Source organism: Phodopus roborovskii, unplaced genomic scaffold, assembly GCF_943737965.1.
Source record: "Phodopus roborovskii unplaced genomic scaffold, PHOROB, whole genome shotgun sequence".
NCBI lineage: Eukaryota > Metazoa > Chordata > Mammalia > Rodentia > Cricetidae > Phodopus > Phodopus roborovskii.
In genome coordinates this window covers 1106356-1123521 of record NW_026126618.1, presented here as the reverse complement: position 1 = coordinate 1123521, position 17166 = coordinate 1106356, and the positions used below count along the sequence as shown (strand labels likewise).

Sequence of the window (17166 nt, the reverse complement as noted above, 5' to 3'; positions counted from 1 at the left end):
GAAGCATATACTCTCCACTGTAATTTTCCTTTTAGAGCATTTGCAGTTTTTCTATTTTTCCATCGATCTGAAGTCTTTGGAGAATCCTTTAGGCAATGAGATACAAGATCGATTTCAGCAGGATTAATGTTCTTTTGGTGCCCCGGTGACACAGAGCCGTCTCGGGACACTTGTTTGATTGCAGTTTCTTGCTGGCATTAGGATCTTCGGTATGCAGGCTGTTGAGGTTTCTCTGCAGAGTCACGGGAGACACAACTGTCTTCTCTAAAGCTTTAAGTTGAGTGACAGTAAAGCCCTTACCTGAATCACACTGCTGACAGAACAAAAAATAAATCTTATTAGGTGAAAGATAATCGTCATTTTGAGATTTCTATAGGATAGGCCAGGCCAGAGTACTTCTTACCCATGTCTGGGACACATGAGGGAATGGCCCCACAGAGGTGTAAGTATATGAATGCTGCAGACAATGGTCATTGAAATGATCAGTGACCCAGAGCTGCATTTTAGAAATGTCTTTATAGCTGGGGACAAACCTGGCTCTTCACATCCCCACCTTCCTCACCCTGAACACTATGCATAAACTGTTAGGAGCAGTTTTCCCGCCAGCCTGGTCCCAGAGTCGCGTCAGCCCCAAATAACACACAGAGATGCTGTGTTAGATATAAAGCTATTGGTCAGTTACTAGTGCTTCTTATTGGCTAGCTCTGTCTTAACTATTAACTCATTTCTATTAATCTAAGTGTTTCCATGTGGTCTTATCTTACTGGAGAGGGCCCGGACCTCTGCTCTCTCAAGTCTCTACTTCTTGAATCTTACTACATCTCCCAGAATCCTCCTTGTCTCCTAGTCCCGCCTATCTTGCTTTACTATTTGCTGTATTCATTAACCAATAATAGAAACGTATTTACAGAACTACACCTCCCATCAATAGACCATCAGCTTTGTTTCCCAGTCAAGAGAAAGGATGTCACCACTGCAGGTTGCCTGGCTTCTACACTATCACTCTCCCTACTGACAGTCACCACCAGTAAATCCTGCTGGCCCTTCTCACTCTGACCTCACTGCCATCACCCTCTTGGAAGTGGCTGCCAACTGTTGCACAATTAGGATGTCTTCTCTCCTTCCTGCCTTCCTCGCTGCCACATCTGCCTACTATGTTCACATCACACATCATTCGCATGACTACAGCCACACGCGCCTTTTCACAGTTCAGAAGCACCCTCCCGCCCTCTGGTGGTTAGGATGAAAATGGCCTCCAAAGGCTCATAGAAAATGACACTATCTGCTATGTGCTCCTTGGAGTAGATGTGACTTTGTTGGAGGAATTGTGTCACGGGGGGCGGGCTTTGAGGTTTCAGATGCTCAAGCCAGACCCAGGGTCTTGCTCTCTCTTCCTGCTTCCTGCCAGTCCGCATGTAAAACTCAGTTACTCTCCAGCAGCATGTCTGCCTTCATGCCACCATGCTTCCCACCATGATGACGGCAAATTAAACCTCTGAACTGTAAGCCTGCCACCAGTTACATGTTTTCCTTTAGAAGAGTTGCTGAGGTCATATCTTGTCACAGTAATAGATATACAAACTATGACACTTCCAGATTCTCAGACCAAACAGTGTAGGCAAGGTTTTAATACCTGCCCCTAGTCCCTCCAGCCATATACATCCCACACCAAGTACTAAGTTGTGCCTATGAAGTAACATTGATCTCTTTCAATGACTTCCCTGGGACTTTGGGATAAAGCTCAAAGTGCTTATCAAGACATATAAAATTGCCTTTTCTGTTTCTTACTCTCTTCCCTCAGCTTTCAGGGCTATATGTTCTTATAACACAGCCATAGAAGTTCTCCAAATATTCCCTGGCTATTTATCCTTCCTGTAAGGGTCTCTCTCTCTCTCCCTCTCTCTCTCTCTCTCTCTCTCTCTCTCTCTCTCTCTCTCTTTCTCTCTCTCTCTCTCTCTCTCTTCCTCTGGAAACATCTTCTTTATGAAATATCTCATGTTTCCTACACATGAAATTAGACTTCTGGGCTCATTAGCCTTTGTAAATGATGATTGTGACACTGATAATATTGGACAGCAGTTATTTGTTTCTGTGTCCGGATTCTGGACAAAGTGTAATCCAGCAGCCAGCATAATGATGAGGGAATCCCAGTCTTTTATCTGCATTTCTCAAAGGCTGTAAAGGAAATCCACACAATGGTCCCTCCCGGGCAGCAGCCATTTATTTATTTTATACAATCTGACACAGGCATCCTTCCTTTATCCCAGCCCCTGTTCCTTCCTTCCTGTATTCTTCCTCCCCACCCCACGCCTCATCCCCCTTCCTGCTCCTTCATTTCGTGGATTGCTATGGCGTTTCCACCTGATGAGCAGGGGGAATCCATCCTTGTTAGGCTGTAACTCTCTGGGCTAAAGGCTGTGTCAGTCAGATTCCACTAGGTTCTGCTGCAGCAACTAGTAAGCTTCTAATTTCAATGACCTCTTCAGATCATTTCTTGTTCATTTAACACACCAGCTGTGACTCGGGTGAGGTTTGCTTCAAATGCCATTTGTATTACAACACCTGACTGAAGAAGCTACCTGTGTCTTCATGACAAAAAGATAAAGTCATGGCAAGCCACCTGAGTGTCTTCTCCCAATGTGCCATATATCACTTCAATTCATGCTCTGTAAGCCAAAAGATAGGTTATGGCCAAGGGTGGCAAGAACAGGATAAACAATTACACTCTTCCTCTAGGAAAGAGGATTATAAGTCACATGATGTATGACATATGACGAATGAAAAGCAGTAGCACACTGGGGATCAGAATATCCGTAGAAGGTCCCAAGTTAATTACAGTTACCTTGTCACAGTTACATAGTGCCTCAGTCTGTGATCCCTCTAGGGTTCAGATGAAGTCATATACTATTTTTCTCTTTTTTAAAATCCCTAGTATGTTTTTAGGAAAGGAAATCTCAGCAGAAGAGGAAAAAAAACCCTTTTAGGGTAGAGTTAGACTTTAGCTCAAGATCTTTCAGAATTCAGAGTTAGAAATGACTAGCCACGTTGGCCCCTGTCTGTAATCCCGGGACTTGGGAAGAGGAGCGAGACAAAATGGACACTGTGAGTCTGAGGTCAGGCTGGGCTATAAATGAGATCCTGCCTCCAAACTTCAGCCAGAGAAACAGACAGACAAAAGCCAAATCTAGAAACCACTTTGAGACTGTGTCTGTTTTCTATTAGATTAGCCAGGATTGGTGACCTAGCTGCTGTGTGGCTTCTGATTCAGAGGTTAGAGAGGAAAAGCATCTTTTCCTTAAGTGTTTCTTTTTATAGCCTCCTATAACATTGGTATTGTGTTCACAAGATGGAAGCCTGGTAGTTAACATGGGGAGGTCAATAGTCACATGAATAAGGACGGTAGTAATTGCTCCTAAGGCTCATGGGATGAAGAAGACTGAATGGTAAGGACCAAGCAGGTAGGATGGAGCTCTGAAGTGAAGTGCACAGAGCAGAGAGTCTAGTTTGGGAAATGCTTTTCTCTGAAAGCTGGAATCTGGACCTAAATTCTATTTGCAAGTTAAAGGGTATTGATTGCTAGGTCAGCATTGGCAGGAGCAGGGAGGCCAATGAGTCTGAGGAATGCCCTTCAACTTTCTCTTATAGTCTCCATCTAGTGCCTACACTGAGAAAACAAATCAGAGACAGCAAAGCACAAGGGTGATTTATAGAGTCCACATTCTAGTATCCCAGAGAAGAGAAGCCAGAGGGAAGTCACAGAGATAGCTTAATAAACAGTGCATCCTATTTTTAATTTATTTACTTAATTTAGAAGCAATCCTATTTTACTATTTTACAACCCCATCCCAGCCTTCCATGGGGGATCATAAAAGTCTGTCACATCATTTAGGGGAGGGCCTAGGCCCTCCTCCCTGTATCTGGGCTGAGAGAGTAAAGTATCCCTCCATGGGCAATGGGCTCCCAAAGTCCATTTGTGTACTAGGGATAAATACTGGTTCTACTGTCAGAGGTACCATAGACTGTTCAGGCCTCCTAACTGACACCCACATTTAGGGAGTCTGTGTTGGTCCTGTGCTGGCTTCCCAGCTATCAGTCTGGGGTCTATGAGCTTCCCCTTGATCAGGTCAGGTGTTTTTGTGGGTTTCTGTAGCCTGGTCTTGACCCCTTTGCTTATCATTCCTCCCTTTTTGCGAATGGATTCCAAGAGTTCAGCTCAGTGTTTAGCTGTGGGTGTCTGCTTCTTCTTCCATCAGCTACTAGATGAAGGCTCTAGGATTGCATATAAGGTAGTCGTCAATCTCATTATCGTGGAAGGGCTTTAAAGGTAGCCTCTCCACTATTGCTTAGGTTGTTAGTTGGGGTCATCCTTGTGGATCTCTGATATTTCCTTAGTGCCAGATTTCTCTTTAAAGGGCTCCCTCTATTATAGTATCTCTTTTCTTGCTCTCCTTTATTTTTCCTCTGACTCAATTTCCTGTTCCCTCATGTTCTCCTCTCCCCTCCTCTTCTCCCCTTCTCTTTCTCCCAACTCCCTCCTCCCCCCACCCCGCTCCCAATTTTCTCAGGAGATCTTGTCCCTTTCCCCTTCTGTGAGGGACCATGTATGTGTCTCTTAGGGTCCTCCTTACTTCCTGGCTTCTCTCGCTGTGTGGAGTATAGGCTGGCGATCCTTTGCTTTATTCTAAAATCCATATATGAGTGAGTACATACCATGTTTGTCTTTTTGTGACTGGGTTACCTCACTCAGAATGGTTTCTTCAAGTTCCTTCCATTTGCCTGTGAATTTCAAGATTCCATTGTTTCTTCCCTGCTAATACTCCATCGTGTAAATGTGCCACATTTTCTTAATCCATCCTTCAGTTGAGGGGCATCTAGGTGCTTCCAGGTTCTGGCTATTTACAAATAATGCTGCTGTAAACATAGTTGAATAGATGTCTTTGTTGCGTGAATGTGCATCTTTTGGGTATATGTCTAAGAGTGGAATTGCTGGATCTTGTGGTAGACAGATGCTCATTTTCTCAAGGAACCACTATACCAATTTCCAAAGTGTCTGTAGAGTTTGCACTCCCACCATCAGTGGAGGAGTGGTCCCCTCTCTCCACACCCTCTCCAGGATAAACTGTCATTGAGGTTTTTTGTTTTGGCCATTCTGACAGAAATTGGTATCTCAGAGTTGTTTTGATTTGCATTTTCCTGATGGCTAAGGATATTGAGCACTTTCTTAAGTATCTTTCCACCATTTTAAATTCCTCTATTGAGAATTCTCTATTTAATTCTGTACCTCACTTTTTAATTGTATTATTTGGTGTTTTGGTAACTAACTTCTTGAGTTCTTTGTATATTGTCCATTTCCTTTCAGTACTTAGGAATTTAGTTTGTTCTTATTTTCAGAAGACATTAATGCATCATTAAGTTATTTGAGGTCTCCCTGCTTTTACTAGACACATGGCTGTAACTGTCCTATCAGCCCCATGTTCACTGTACCCCATAAGTTCTGGTATGCTGCATTTTGGTTTTAATTTAATTCTATGAATTTTTAATGCTCTTCTATTATTTCTTCAACAGCCTTTAAGTAATTTAGGAATTTATTATTATTTGGTTTCTAAATTAACTTATTTTATTTGTATGAGTGTTTTGCCCACATATACTTATATGCAGCACATGAGTGCCTGGAGTTTGCAGAGGTCAGAAAACGAGATCTGGTAAACTAGACTTTGAGCTACATACAGATGGTTGTTAGCCAACATGTAGATGCTGGGAACAGAACCTGGGTCCTCAGCAAAAGCAACTAGTACTCTTAATCACTGATCCATCTTTCCAATCCCTTTGTGTGTTTTTAAAAGACTCTCTTTGTGGCCTAAATATGACCTATTTTGAGGGAAGCTCCATGGGTTGATGGAAAAACCTGTGCTGTTGAAAGTATGCTTCCATGATGTTTACTTGGTCCATTGGATTTTTGTGGATGTTTTGTTTTGATGTTCTCCCTGCTGGTAGGAGAGGGAAATTGAAGTCACCCATTATTGCTGTGTTATATCAATTGCTCCCTTTATAGTCCATACTTTTTGTTTCATAAAAGTGTGCTCTCTATTTCTCAGTTCATATGTTTATGGTTGTTATATTTTCTTGAGAAACTGTTCCCTTCAGCAATATATAAAATCTTATTTGTCTCATCTGACTAATTTTGACTTTAAAAGCCTTTCGTTTTTGGATATGAATATAGCTACTTCTGTTTGTTTTCAGAATTACTGAGAAAGCATTTTGAGCCTGATTATGCTCAGTGTGTGTGTGTGTGTGTGTGTGTGTGTGTGTGTGTGTGTGTGTGTGTTTTGCTGGTGAGATGAATCCCTCGCAAGCAGGAATTTCTTGGATACTGATTCAATCCAGTCAGACTGAGTTGTTATTGGAAGAACTGGGACTATTTACACTCAGGGTTGTTATCGAAAGTTATACACAAATGCTTATTATTTTGTTGTGTTTTCTATCTTAGGTACTTTGTATGATCTATGTTCATTGCTTTCTCCTTTATTTAACACAGCGACTTCATCGTTTTCTGAAGCAATAGTTTGAGTCCTTCCTCTCTCTCCTCTGCTACCTTACTCTTAATGAGATTGGTTCCTTTCTCTTCTTGCTATACTAGGGATTGAACCCAGGTCCTCCTGCTTGTTGGAGGGGTACTCTACCCTCTAAAGACTGTCCTTCTTGCTTCCTCTTCTAGGTGAACATTTCTTTTGGTTGTTGTCTAGTATTCTGTCAGTGTGTGCTTGTCTTAGCATATCTTTGTTTCCCCATTGGTTGTGGAGGATAATTTTGCTGACACTGGTATAATCTGCCATCCAAGTTGGCGCTGTTTCTACCCAGTGTTTGATATACATCATCCCACTCACGTTTCTGCTGAGAAACCTTATGTTCTCATGATGGGTTTGTCTTCACACGTGAATGGTTGTTTCTCTTTTGCAACTTTTTGTTTTTCATTGTCTGGTACTTTTGGCACTTACAACATATCATGGAGAAGTTCTTTTCTGAAACATCAATTTAGCGCTCTAAATGGACTCCTATACCAGATCACCATGTCTTCCCTAGGTTCTAAAACAATTTCTGCTTTACTAATTAGATTTTTTAAGCTCATAACCTATAACTTGGGTTCCTCATTTATTCCTATTTATATAGGTTTGATCTTCAGTAGTGTCTCACAGATCCTGGACATTTTGTTCACTTATTATTTTTCCCTCATTTTTATTTCCAAGCCTTGTCTTCAAGTTCTAATATTGCTCTGTTTTTTTCTAGTTAGCCAGAGAGGCTTTCGACTGAGTTTTGACTCAATGAAATTTCGTATTCCGAATTTGAGTTGTGTTCCTTTTCTAACCTAGTTGCTTACATTCACCTGCACATTTGAATCTTCCCGGAGCTCAGGCTGACTCACGTGTACATGTACTACCATTGTATTTTCATGGGTTTGGGGGAAGACACAAACCAAATGTAAGAACTTAGCTTACCATCTTTAGCTAGAAGCCTCAAGAGCAGATTCTGTAATCCATATTTAACTCTTAGTAGAGGTGCTATCACAAAGCACAATTAGAAACGACTATTTGAATTTTTTAAAACATTTCTACTCCAGTAGCTTATCACATTAATCCTTAGAGGAGACTTGGAAATCTCAACCTGTCTGAAGTTTGACTATTATATATTTGATATGGTAATCCCCTCGTTCTTTTCTTCTTAAGAAGCTCACTTAAGATAAAAAAAAAATTAAGCTTTTGCACTCCAGTTGCCTAAAGCCCAGAAAACTCTCAAAATAGGCCTTGTCACATAAGAAATTAATTGGTTGCTTTGTTCCTACTTAGCTTTTCATTAATTCGAGGACATAATTTAAGTGACAGTTAACTGTATCACCTTTGCTTCTCTTTGTTAAAATAGAAATCTCTATTTAAAAGTCTAATTAAGAAAGTTTCCTGAAATATTTATTTGTAAGAGATTAACCTTTACTTTTTGTATGATGAAGTAATGTAACTTCCACCACCAGGAAAAGCTATTGCTCCAAAACAATCTATTGCAAAACCCACTGGCTTTAAACAACAGTCACCCTATTTGCAGTTATTTTGGACTCAACTGGGAGAGTCTTCTGTTGGTTCATGAGGAATCTACACATGCCTGTAACTCTTACTAGTTCATCTGGTATTTGGTGCCAGCTCTTTTCTTTCTTTGTATTGTCGCATTCTCGGAGAGACTAGCTCAAGCTTCTTCACCTTGTCAGACTGGACAGCAACCCAAGCTTCTAACAGTGAAAATGAAGAGTCATGTCTGAGATCATGTCTCTCACAACCCTTTTTAAACAAGTCAGAAGTCCTGTTCCAACTCATGAATTGAAGGGATAGACAGTACCTAATGGTATGAAGAGCAAGAAATTCACATGCCAAAGTAGTGAGGAGGAATTAAAGATAAGGATGAATTTTGATCATTTTTAAATTATCTACCATGATATTCTCTAGATATAACTTATTCACATTTCCATACATGGTTGGTATGCTGGTAGGCTGGGAATATAGTTCACTGGGAGAGCATTGCCTGCTAGCAATAAGGATAATTAGATTCATAGATAGATAGATAGATAGATAGATAGATAGATAGATAGATAATATGAAAATCCACTGACATCCCAGGATTGCTTCAACTCTCATGCCAACACTGCATCAAGCTCAAAGCATAGGATATGCTATTCTGTCTTATATCAGTACACATGAAAATCCCTGGTTCTAGCTTTATCGTGGTCAGAACCCTGTGAATGAAAAATGTAATTAAGTCTCCTATTCCTACATTTCCAGTATGCAGTGATGGGACAAGGGCAAGGTAACTATAATAGATGCTATTTCCAACATGGGGAGGCAGAAACCTCCTCACCCAGAGCAGTCACCTGTACATTCATCAGAGCCAGCTGGTACATGGTCCTGGCTACTTCATTTCAGAAACAAGAAGCTTGTCCTGATATGCCATCTGGTACTTTTTCCTACTTTGACACAGGTCTTAGATTTTTAACTATGCAAAGGTCATATAGCTATAATTCTTAAATAATTGCAGAACTGTTGCCTGATCTGTCAACTTGGAGTCTACTAGCCACAACTAAAATTAATTAAATTAAAATTTTCTCTCTTACCTCCACTATCCATAGCTCAAGTTCTCAGTGGATGGAACCATATTGGATGATAGCAAGGATAGAAGACACTTTTGTTATCACTGAGATTTCTGTTCCAAAGTGTTGCACTCTAGCTATTCAGATTAGAGTATTCTAGAATATGATGAAATTAGACTCTCATCCTGAAGAGCATTGGCCAATAAGAAATTTAGGGGGAAAAAGTGTTGTTTTCTGCTTTAAAGTTGGCACATTTCATAAACTCTCGATTAAGTGTTAGTGAGCACCTTTCCCCACCTTACACCCTTGAATGTTTTCCTCTCTAGCAAGCTTAGAATCATGTCTGGGGATGGGAGCTGGGTTAGTTTCACCTTTTCATTTCCTGCACTAAAAATACATGGATACATAATACCTGTGTTTACCTGTGTTACACCCACTTCCGTGTACTATACACACTCCCAGTGTACAGTGCTCTACAAAGAAAAGGCATACAATTTACTTGTTAAACAACTCAACATATCGCATTGTACCTCTGTGAATAGTTGGAAAAAAGAACCAATCAGTAAAAAGCCAACATAACACTGAGATGTTTCTAGCTAACACCAGCTCCAAAGTGTAGCCTATCCCTCCTCTCCTGGCAAAAAGGAAATTGAGACTCTACTATTAAACTGAGGCTGCTGACACCCATAAGAATCAGGAGTTTAGACCCTAGCAGGAGTAAATTGGATCAGGCCCACCTGTCCGTTACTTAGCAAGCCAGCAAGTCCAGCAAGTCCAAGGAAGACAGTGACATCTAGAAAGGTCACTTTCATACACAAGCACAAACTGTGCTCCTGAAGGGTCCCTTTACAAATAAACAAGACAATGAAATAATCAGGTCATTTCTTAAATTTTCACTTTTATTCTCGTATTTGTGTATGCATGTGTGTGTGCATGTTGGCCTTATGTGTGCGAGTGCCTACAAAGGCTGTCAGATCCCCTGAAGCTGGAGTTACAGGCAGTTATAAACAGGAGTTGCATACAGCTATAAAAGGCTAACATGGGTGCTGGATCTGAACTCTAAAATAACAGCAAACATTCTTAACTGTTGTGCACCACCTCCACAGACTCATCAGATGGCTCTCAATTCCTTGTCATTAGGACACTACATAACCCTGTAAAGAGGTAGAATAAGGAGATGAATATTCCAACCTATGGCCACAGAGTCTCTCCATACCCAATCTACTGTTTATTCCCCTTGTCTTCCATGGCAGAGCTAAGAAAAGACTCATAACAAAATTCATTTCACCTTGATTTTCTTTTCAGTTTTTAGTACTAGAGATTTTTCAATACAAGTGGTCATTTCCCTGAGTGGGCTCACAGGGTTGCTAGTCTATCCCCCAGACACCCTTTGTGCATTGGAGGCAACTAGTATTTCAGGACATTATACATAGACATAAATACACATATAAACACACACCCTCCCACAGTCATTCTATACATAGATCACATTTGATAATGTGTGTGTTAAAACAACTGTGTGTACATGTCCTCCTTGACATGACCGGCTCTTCACGTGTCTGCACCGTGTTTTCCTCCTGTACTGTGCTGTCGCTACATGCCTGGCTCAGTTTGGACATTAGTAATATTTACCATGAGCACTGTTGGCCTCCACCCAGCTACAGAGTCTCTTCTATGGAGTAGTATCATGGCTTGTTCATCTTGCCACCCCCCCACTTGAAGGGTTAGGTAGGCTATTTCTGGCTCTTACTATTATAATTCATGCATAATAGTATTCTTGTACGTCTGTTACTTTCCATGTGGGCAATTATGTCAATGGAATACATTTCCAAAAAAGAAGTTTAGATTAGAAGATATATGAAGATATTTGCATGATGTTGACAAGCGTAATCAAATGGCCCGCAAAGACTCTGTACCCCTTTACCATTCTCTCAGCAATTTGTAAGATCAGAAACAAATTTCTAAGCCTGTAAATCTCTTCTCAGAGACTTGTGGCTTTAAGACAGGTATTTGCCAGAGTTGGTTAGGCCAGTGTCCATACCGGGGTGTGTGTGTGTGTGTGTGTGTGTGTGTGTGTGTGTCAGTGTCTCTCTCTCTCTCTGTCTCGGTGATGTTTTTGTGATGATAACATAGCTATTGTTCTCCAGAAGGCCAGCCCCTTCAGAGATCAACATGTGTTTTGCCCTTGCTAGTGCAAAGAATATAGAGTAAAAATGGGAGGTCTCTGACCCCAAGAACCTCACATGGAGAAGCCAGGAATATATGTGAAGTCCTGCCACAGGGTAGCAGAACCAACAGCTATGAAGACCACTAACTCTTGAGACCTTCCCAAATATTCCTCTGCTTATCAGCTCACCTAATTCTTACAAAAACCACTGAGAATAACATAAATTAACCTCGACTCCCAACTATGGCCCAATACCACATAGTACTTGGCAAAGGCTGGGGATAGACTGATGTCTGTTTGACTTCAGAGTCTTCAGAGGAGAACTGGAGATTCTGAGCATGCCCAAGGCTCAACTCTTATATATCCCTCCTCATCCCACCAGTGGTTTTTGGCTTCTTTCTCTTATTAATGTCATGCTACAGTTTATAGCAATGATGGGGGAGAATCACCCAAGAGTATTCAAGGGAACTATGGTCAGAGCTGAGATACGAAGTGAATGGGAACAAGGATGTTTCAGGTAGAGCTCTTTCTGGACCGACCTCCATGAGTGCAGACCTCCAGGAGTGCCGACCTCCAGGAGTTAGGAATTAAGCAAAGTGTGGAGAAAAGCAGGCAGGTGAGGTAATGAGGAGGATAGGCTCTGAAGCCAGTAATGCCTGAGTTCTAAATCTGACCCTGCACCTTATTGGCTAAATGATTTGGGATACATGCCGTAACACCTCCGATGCTTTCCACGAGAGACTGAGCAAATACGTTCTTTACCTCATGGGTTGTTGAAAGGGTTGAATGAATTTGTGTGTTTTTGATGCTTGGAATGGCGTCTGGCTCACTCCCACTGTGCTCACTCACACTGTAGGGTGCCCTGATTTTAAGCACAATGTAGATATAAAAAAGAAGGGAGCAGAATTTGTAACGTATCTGCAAGGGTTATTATTGAGAACCATTGCGTGTACTCAGAGATGTAAACGATGCCGTAAATGAGAAGTGGGCAGAGCGCCGTTTAGTGGGGGAAGGGGAGGCATGGCCTTTAGCTCTGAACTGTCCCATCAAGCATGGTTGAGCTCGTGGGCTTTCACATGTAAGTCCAAATGGGCTTTTTATTGGCTGTTTGTTTATGACATCTTTATTTGACATTAAAATGCAATGGCCTGCCTCAAATAAGATGAACAAGCAGAGAAAGACAGGTTTAAAAAGAAATGCATTTGGTGTAACTCTTGAATGTCTCATTTTACTTCCTGGTACCATAAAATTTCTCAGGAAAACCCGAGTGCAAATCTGAAAGAGGCGCTACAGCCACCCCATCTGCTGTAGCTTCTGTTTTGTTCATGTCACACTGCCTGTAGGGACCTCAAAGGAAGGGAGGTGGCGGCAGGGGGTAGATCTCCAAGGAGTCAGCTGATGTGATTTTCATGTCTCCACACTCTCTGACTTTCTTCTTATGTGTCATCTCACTTCCCAACTTGAGTCCTAAAATGAAGCCCAAGTAGGGGACCCTTCCTCTGTGCCAACTGTGTCTCTTCCTCTCCCCTGGTCAACCCCCCGAGAACCCATCGTCTGGAAGAAGAACATGTGATGGCCATTTCCCCGATGTAAGCCCTCTATGCCCTCCCAAAGTTGCATTCTGACTATTTGTGAGATACTAGAGCCATGGAGTCAGGTCTCAGCCACTTCTCACATTCCTAAAAGTGGGCGAATGTTGGTGCAGATGAAGGAGGAGTCTGCTCTTCCCTGACATAGGAGCAGGTTTGTCTCATTCATGATCTGCCTTCCTCATCAGCCTTAATCCCAAACTCTGTTTTCCTTTTAGATTGTCCTCTTTAAACTTCTGGCGGAAAAGTGTAAACAGATGATAGTACTTAATGGTCAGTGGTAGTGAGAGAGACAGTTCAGAGCCAGGAGGATTGCTCTTTGAGGGAGTGGGGGGCAGCTAGAGACCCTGGAAATTTGATGGAACAGTGATCTCCATGCTTAGTTTGGAGGAGAAACCTACCAACACTTACACGCCTTCACATGGCATTCCACTTGTAGGAGGAGCTCACTCTGAGTTTACTGGTTTGATAAACCTTATATTCAGGAAGGTAACCCCATGTGTAATATTGATGGTAGTCTACAATTCGTCACATGTGGGAAGAAGAGAAGACATGACCATGGTTAACTGTATGGCCTCAGACATTCTGTCTGTTACCCAAGAAACCTATCCTTAGAGTAACATGGATACTAGAAATGAAAGGCCAGTGTTATTGTTCAGGGAGAAGGAAAGAGAGGAAGAATCCAAAAGCTAGCTCTCCACAAACATTGGAACTGCCAGGACAATAAAATGAGAGCAAAAAAAAATCTTAAGTATGTGCTTTAGAAACTCCTCAGCAGGAAATACCAGGCCCAGAGCAGGGGAAGGGAGGAAGGTCAGGCTCAGAGCAAGGGAAAGAAGGTCAGGCTCAGAGCAGGGGAAGGGAGGCCAGAACCCCAGACATAGACTGCTTACCTTAGTCCTGACCCAAACTGAATCTTATTAGCTAACATCTGCCTGCATTACTCAAGCCAATATTCCCTGAAACAGTATGTGAGTACAACATGAGAGAAATCAGGGCCAAAGACACAAGAAGATAAAAACCAGAATTAACCTTATTGAGAAAACAATGAGATACAAGACCTAAATTTGCTATTAACTTGTTTTAAGACTTCTTAATTTCCTAATGCCCCAACTCCTTCCCACTGTTAGCATATCAGTGCCCATGATCCCAGGAACCAAGACTACTCAGAGTTGTGAGCTGCCCTGATGTGTGTGATCTCTGGGCTCTTTCATGCTGTTCCTGATGTACCCTGTTCCAGCAGCACGCAGTTAGAACAGGCAGATTCTCTTAACTCCCACTAATCTTCAACTTGTGTTTTCAATGTATGTGTACAGCTTCATCATACACAACAAAGATACTTTCTTCAACAATGCCACAAGAAGCAGAATCGTGCATCATATTTTACAAAGAATAAAGTATGAAGAAGGAAAAAACAAAATCGGTGAGTTACAAACACTTGGTGTTTATAGATTCTATAGACCTTTCCCCTACCTACCTCCTCGATGGAGAATTCACAAGTGCTCTTAGGGGTTAAGGGAATAGATGCAAAGAACGCATAAACATAGTACTTAATGTGAAGACGTTTAAAAGGTGACATTTTGAAGGCAAACTGCAGAACTAACAGGAGAGTGGTAGGGGAAGCTTCTCTGAGGAGCTGAAATCTGAACTGAGCTGAGGGTGACAGAGATGGTGTGCGATGATGGAAGGGTGGGGCATCACCAGAAGAGAAACCACAAGAGCGGAGGCAGAGCTGTTCAAATAAGCCATGGCTCTCCCAGTAAACAGCCCTCAAACCTTGTGGTTTAGGTATTTTATGAGAATAATTTCACGTTATTCATGACCCAGCCTTATTAAATAGTTATTATATTTCAGGATGGTTTGGGTGGGTTTGTCCATATCTCTGTCCCAGCACAAATATTTTTGATTATATATATATATATATATATATATATATATCAGACATGGTGCAACAAGGTCAAAATATCCATCATTGGAACAAGCCGATCTTAATATAAATAACTATGGAGGAGGTTGGAGTTGTGGAAGACAAGGATTAGGAGGAACACAGGAGTGGAGAGCAGAGCAGGTCCTCCCTGATTTCCATCCTCTCTGATTCCCATCCTCCATGATTGCAGTCCTCCCTGATTCCAGTCCTCCCTGATTCCAGTCCTCCCTGATTCCAGTCCTCCCTGATTCCAGTCCTCCACGATCCCAGTCCTCCACGATTCCAGTCCTCCACGATTCTAGCCCTCCACGATTCTAGTCCTCCACGATTCCAGTCCTCCCTGATTCCAGTCCTCCACGATCCCAGTCCTCCACGATCTCAGTCCTCCACGATTCTAGCCCTCCACGATCCCAGTCTTCCACGATCCCAGTCCTCCACGATTCCAGTCCTCCACGATCCCAGTCCTCCACGATTCCAGCCCTCCACGATCTCAGTCCTCCACGATTCTAGCCCTCCACGATTCTAGCCCTCCACGATCCCAGTCCTCCACGATCCCAGTCCTCCACGATCCCAGTCCTCCATCTTACCAGGCTGAGATCTAGAACTTGTGTGAGAGGTGTAAGTGGAAGCAAAGCTGTTTGTTTAGACTTGAGGAAGATCTGCTGTTTTGAACACTTCAACAAGTGTCTAGAAGTTTCCAAGGAAGCATTATCCCCATGGAGTTGTGTATGAAGATACCAAGACACATACCCTTGCTCACCACACACTGCAGGAGACAGTACTGCCTAGGTAAACACTGAAAAAGTAAAAAGTTAGCAGAGGGGAGGGCTGGGTCTAGGAAGCAAAGCCCCTTCCTCCACCAGTGTCCACCCAGCACCTCCAACTGGAAAAGCTTAGTACTGTGTCGCCCAACACCCAGAAATACCTGTAATGCCCCCTGCTAAGAAGAAGAGGGAAGATATCTCTGGAGCTGAGGGATAATCATCAATTACTATCCTGTAGGAAAAAAATCTCCTGCTCGTCAACACTTCCTGTGGGTAAGGCTGGGTGACTGTGTAAATCATTTCAGTTTTAGCCATTGGATCCACAACCTCAGAAATCTCAGTTGCTCTGCCAGATCCAGAGAGGCAACATTTGTAACAGTTTGTAAATTCAGTGGCCTGCATGCAGATTCAGCAAAACAACTACCCCTTTGGGGTGTGGGAGACATGTTGTCCAACAACACCTTGAGAGGAACAGATTTGCGTTTCATGGACTTGGGCTCAGTGTGAGTCACTAGCGTAATGGAACTGTGAAATAAAAAAGGGAGGGAGAATTACTTTAATGCCAAACTGCACAAAGTAAAATACAATGCGGAGAAGAGGATGTTCGGTGTCTGCATACAACCAGAGAGCACTGGTGGCTCTGAGGAGACTGAACTTCATGTAGGCCAGTCTTAATGTCGGTGAAGAATAGCCCACAGTCTGTGCAGCATTGTCTTCTCTTGGGAAATATCCCCTCCTCTATGTCTCTGGCGACATTCTTGCTGGAAGGAATCCCCCCTTCTTCTGAATTTTGCCACGTATTTGGTGGTGAGGGTGTGTTAGACAGAGTTTCTCTGTGTAGCCCTGGCTGCCCTGGAACTTGCCCTGTGGACCAGGCTGGCCTCAAACTCACAGAAATTCACTTGTCTCTGCCTCCCAAGTGCTGGGAATAAAGCAATGAGCCGCCACCACCCAGCTATTTTTATTTTAATATTTATTGTTTATCATACATAACTCATTTCATTGTCTTGAGGTACTTTCTATGACATTATGCAAATTTGCCACCTTAAGAGAGCCACTTTAACACTGATCCCATAAATAATTTAAATATTTCCTAAATTACTTTCTTCATATTAATTACTTTAGAGTGATTTATTAAGACAAACTTTAGTTGTGCTGTGCACAGCTTTCAACCATATTTTATTCAGTTCCCATGGTTTTATAGAAATACTAAATAGCAAGTGAATCGATGTGATATTGTGAAAAGAGCTATTAAGAACTATTTCAATAGGTTAAAATAACTCTAAGTTGTGCCTTCAGTAACATTTGTATTATTATTTTTAGCAAATCTCACAGCTCATAACACACTAGTATGTTGAATGTCTGCTACTGAAGAGGACGAGTTAACATGTCCTTTTACCTCTTAAGGAGTAACCTTACGCATCTTTGTATCATCACTGTCTAGGAGGGTAAATCAATAAACGTTTGTCGAAATGAATCCAAGGTCTGTTACACATGTCTCCCTTACATGATCCTTACATAATCAGAAACTTTACAGTGGCACCAGGAGGCAATTATGATGCCATTTTTTTTTTTTCATCTCAAGTTTGGAACTG

At 42.1% G+C, this 17166-nt stretch overlaps 1 protein-coding gene across 4 annotated transcripts in view; it reads left to right on the top strand.

The window, feature by feature from the left end:
• Ano4 (anoctamin 4) overlaps window positions 1-17166 on the top strand; it is a 323121-nt gene that overhangs the window by 244336 nt on the left and 61619 nt on the right. For all 4 annotated transcript variants that reach the window (XM_051206302.1, XM_051206301.1, XM_051206304.1 and 1 more), the window contains one exon: window positions 14197-14303. In XM_051206302.1, the coding sequence (XP_051062259.1) occupies window positions 14197-14303 (107 nt within the window). The remainder of the gene's footprint in view (window positions 1-14196; window positions 14304-17166) is intronic.